This window comes from Rhagoletis pomonella, unplaced genomic scaffold (genome assembly GCF_013731165.1).
Source record: "Rhagoletis pomonella isolate Grant_MI unplaced genomic scaffold, Rhpom_1.0 Rhpom_scaffold_13120, whole genome shotgun sequence".
Classification (NCBI taxonomy): Eukaryota; Metazoa; Arthropoda; class Insecta; order Diptera; family Tephritidae; genus Rhagoletis; species Rhagoletis pomonella.
Window position 1 is genome coordinate 1 of NW_023471646.1, and position 4384 is coordinate 4384.

At 33.8% G+C, this 4384-nt stretch overlaps 1 protein-coding gene across 1 annotated transcript; it reads right to left on the minus strand.

Annotated features, from left to right (window-relative positions):
- Nucleotides 1–2131: 2131 nt before the first annotated feature.
- On the minus strand, nucleotides 2132–2956 carry LOC118756936 (probable glycerol kinase). The gene is made up of 2 exons (XM_036491669.1): nucleotides 2478–2956; nucleotides 2132–2420 (listed from the first exon to the last, which is right to left on the minus strand). The coding sequence occupies exons 1-2, from the start codon at nucleotides 2604–2606 to the stop codon at nucleotides 2307–2309; spliced, it is 243 nt and encodes an 80-aa protein (XP_036347562.1). The 5' UTR covers nucleotides 2607–2956; the 3' UTR covers nucleotides 2132–2306.
- Between the last annotated feature and the right edge of the window lie 1428 nt (nucleotides 2957–4384).

The following is a 4384-nucleotide window of genomic DNA, read 5'->3' on the forward strand; positions in this document are numbered from 1 at the left end:
GAAAAGTTGGCAGAAAATCCGCTTTTTTATCGACAAATTTTGTTCAGCGATGAGGCTCATTTCTGGTTGAATGGCTTCGTAAATAAGCAAAATTGCCGCATTTGGAGTGAAGAGCAACCAGAAGCCGTTCAAGAACTGCCCATGCATCCCGAAAAATGCACTGTTTGGTGTGGTTTGTACGCTGGTGGAATCATTGGACCGTATTTTTTTCAAAGATGCTGTTGGACGCAACGTTACGGTGAATGGCGATCGCTATCGTTCGATGCTAACAAACTTTTTGTTGCCAAAAAATGGAAGAACTGAACTTGGTTGACATGTGGTTTCAACAAGATGGCGCTACATGCCACACAGCTCGCGATTCTATGGCCATTTTGAGGGAAAACTTCGGAGAACAATTCATCTCAAGAATGGACCGGTAAGTTGGCCACCAAGATCATGCGATTTGACGCCTTTAGACTATTTTTTGTGGGGCTACGTCAAGTCTAAAGTCTACAGAAATAAGCCAGCAACTATTCCAGCTTTGGAAGACAACATTTCCGAAGAAATTCGGGCTATTCCGGCTGAAATGCTCGAAAAAGTTGCCCAAAATTGGACTTTCCGAATGGACCACCTAAGACGCAGCCGCGGTCAACATTTAAATGAAATTATCTTCAAAAAGTAAATGTCATGGACCAATCTAACGTTTCAAATAAAAAACCGATGAGATTTTGCAAATTTTATGCGTTTTTTTTTTTAAAAAAAAGTTATCAAGCTCTTAAAAAATCACACATTACAAAGAAATGCCTACAGTGAACCTACAAAAAATATGCCACTTATTATAATTCTACTATATAACAATTTAAGTAGTGGATAAATGTATCCTTACTTTCAATATGTATATGGAAAAAAATCCTATCCATAAAACAGTTCTAGAGGCGTTTTGAAAAAGCAAGTACATCTCGCTGTTTAACACTCTTTAATCGCCGGAAAGAACCACTGCCAATCATCACATGGATTGTATGACTCGCAAGCTTTGCAAAACATCCAATTCCAAGTATTTTTAATTAAATTTAGTTAATTTGAATAGGACTCACGCTGAAAAAATTACGACCTAGCTTCGTTATCCTCGTTTCTACAGCTCCTGTAGTGCGAGGCGGAGCGTAAATTTGCTATCGTATTCAAGAACAACGTGCCTCAAATAAAAAAATCCTTAAAACTTATTTTCATGCATTTTTCGTAATTTTGGAAACTTGAAATAATACCTGAACTGCTCTAGAATACGAAATCACAGTTCAGACCGCCATACTATCTCTTCGATCGGCCTTTACAAATTGTGAAAATTATTATTAAATACGTTGTAGTAGCCAAATTAAAAATTTCGACAAAGAAAACCATCATTTTGTAGTTGTCCTTCCAGGCATGCAAATTGTACAAAATCTCTGTCGTGATTCATAACGATGTGCAGTAGAATTTGTTTTAATAACTAAACTTAAAAATGCTCCTCGAATTTTGATGTTATGCTCTCTTTTAGGGAAAAAGCTTTATTGGCTTGAGTTGTTTACACATTGAAATAATTCCACTTGCTTTGTACTCGAATTTATAAAACAAATTATAGTCTGTGAATTTTCTTGTAAAAAATTTGTATAACAGATTATCAGATTGTCAAAGACAAGAAATTTGTAATGCACAATTGCAATGGGTAAATAAAAAAACTTCTGTTACATGAACAGCTGCGGCAATCTTTTTCATAGATTCAAGCTTTTTGCATAAAAAGAACTCATTTAGACCAGCGATGGGCAGAGAGAGCTTTTACTCTGCACGAGACCACATATAAGAAAGCTTAAATGAGTTTTGCCTGCGGGCAAGGCTCACGACCGATTTAGACTGAAAAAAATAATCTATAGAAATCAAAAGTCTTGCAGATCTAAAAAATAAAATAATTTAGGAATAAAATACGCTTCCTAGCCGCAGAGTTTCAACATTAAAATAGGAATAGTTTATTTTAGACTTAATTTATTTAATTTTCAATTTGTTCGATTCCAGAAAATTTTATGCGTTTTTTTTAAAAAAAAAGTTATCAAGCTCTTAAAAAATCACCCTTATAAAGGTTAAAAATTAAAAAAAAAATGTTGTTGTTGTTGTTGTAGTTCGTTATAATTGCTGTGGATTTTATATATTTAGCTTTAAAAATATCAGCAATGTAATTAAATTTTATGTTTCGGCATGATACCAACTGTATTAGTCGATCAAACTTTGTGTTTTCCCACAAAATTGAAATTTCTGTATATTATTAAACGTGCGATATAAATGTATAGCTGTTTAGAGAGTTAAATATTTACCTTAATTGATCCTCCTAATTTTTCCAATTTTTTTACGGCTTCTTCCATACATTCCACAACCAAATCGTATATGATGATGGGATCTTGTTCCACCCAGCCTTCCTAAAAGTGGTATTTAAAAATACAACTAATTCTATGCTCAAGTTTTCTTATTCAAACCTGTGGATAAATAGATGGCACTGCAATTTGATGATAGCATACGACGTTGTTTGTACCAGCGCGAAAAATCATAAAGCGGGCGGACGTGGTGCCTTCATCAATTGAGCCAACTAGTTTTCCAAAAGACATGATTTAAATTTGCTTTGGTTGCTCGAGCACAAATTACACTTGTTTGAATTACGTATATTGCGATTTTTGCACCCTGACCCTTGATCCGCTTGGCAATAAATTGATCGATACGATTTCTTATGACACTCGATTGGCGTAATGATATAAAGATACAAAAGTGTTGCTCCAATTCGAATATTGTATTTGCAGGTACGGAAATCAAATTGTTTTGCAAAACAAAAATATTCTAATTAATTTTCATATTAGCAACTGTTATCGTTGTTTATCATTCTCCAGTTTTTATGCAACAAAAAAAGTCTGATAACAACATTGCATGGTTGCAATTAATGAGGAGCAAAAAAAGTATAATAAGGCCATGATGCAATAATACAAGGTGGTATCAATTGTGACAGCTCGATTTGACACTGCCTTAGCTCAGTAGAACGAGAAGAAAAACGGGAAGAAATTAAGCCCCATTTGGGGAAAAATATAAAATTTCAAATTTTTTCCCAAACAAAATTTGCTTTTTTATAGTATATTCGTAATGAAATGAAATAAAATAAGATAAAATACCTTTTTAAGAAAAAAAATGTGTATACCGAGTAAAAATGAAAAAAATATTCAACTATATTATTAGGCAGAGAATTGTTAAAGAAGTAACACTATCTCACCTAACTGGCCGTCTCCACAGGATAAAGTTTATATCTTGATACATATGTCAGAATATAATTTGCCAATGGAGATCGCTCATTGCTCTTCGAGAGCAATATATATCAGAGCTTATATCTTGCCATCTATTGCCGGCAATTTGGTAGTTTGACAGCTACATTTTCAATTATTATTTTATTTTAATATAAAAGCAAAAATTGAGCTGTTTCCTGTTAAAATAATTGTAATTATGTATTTGGTTGTAAAATAGCCTATTTTTTAAATTTTTTAAGCGATTAAATCCGGCAAAAATACGTTTTCGAAGCTATCATACAAATGCTTATATCAAGATATAAAAAAGCCCACACAAATATTGCCGCTGATATAACTTATATCTAGCGACCAAAATGACAGCAACACTCCCCAAAAAGTCTTTGGGGAATTTGTATGCTGCTACAACAACAACAACAACAGCTGGGCAGCAATAAATTTTATCCTGTGGAGACGGCCAGTAAGGCAGTCAATATGGCGGAATTAGAGCGAGAAGTTGCCAACTGATAACACCTGTATTATTGCATCATGTTTTTTTTATAAATATGTATTAAAATGTGTATGTATTCTGCAATGAAGTTGCTAAGTTTTTACGCACGTAAGCGCATTCCAACGGATCTCTCATACGCACACGTACGCTTTCCTATGGAGTTCCAGCTTAAACTGTTTGCAGTGTTGTAAAGTATTGGATTTGGAAAATAGGCCTTTTGGTTAAACAGAAAAAAGTAGTAACTTGCAGCTGTGGTTGCATACAACCCTGCAGTTTTTCAGATCCAATTGCATCCAAGTTAATTGTATTAATGATAATTTTTACTTGCTGATTTTGCTGCATTTCTTTTCATAGATTTATCGAAAATTCTGCAGAAATTATTCCTTTAATATTCACAAAGGCCGACCAGTTAGTTAAATTTTGTGTGTCTGCATTAACGCGAATATTTAAAAATGTCTAGCGAAGAAAATAGGTAAGCAATAAAATATATAAGTATGAGGTTATGTCGCCTTTCACAAACAAATATGTGTGTGCCACTTTTTCACATTTTCCCAGCTATGATTCCACTGAATCTCCGAAAGATAAACGTTTTAAATTAGCTTCGAGTTCA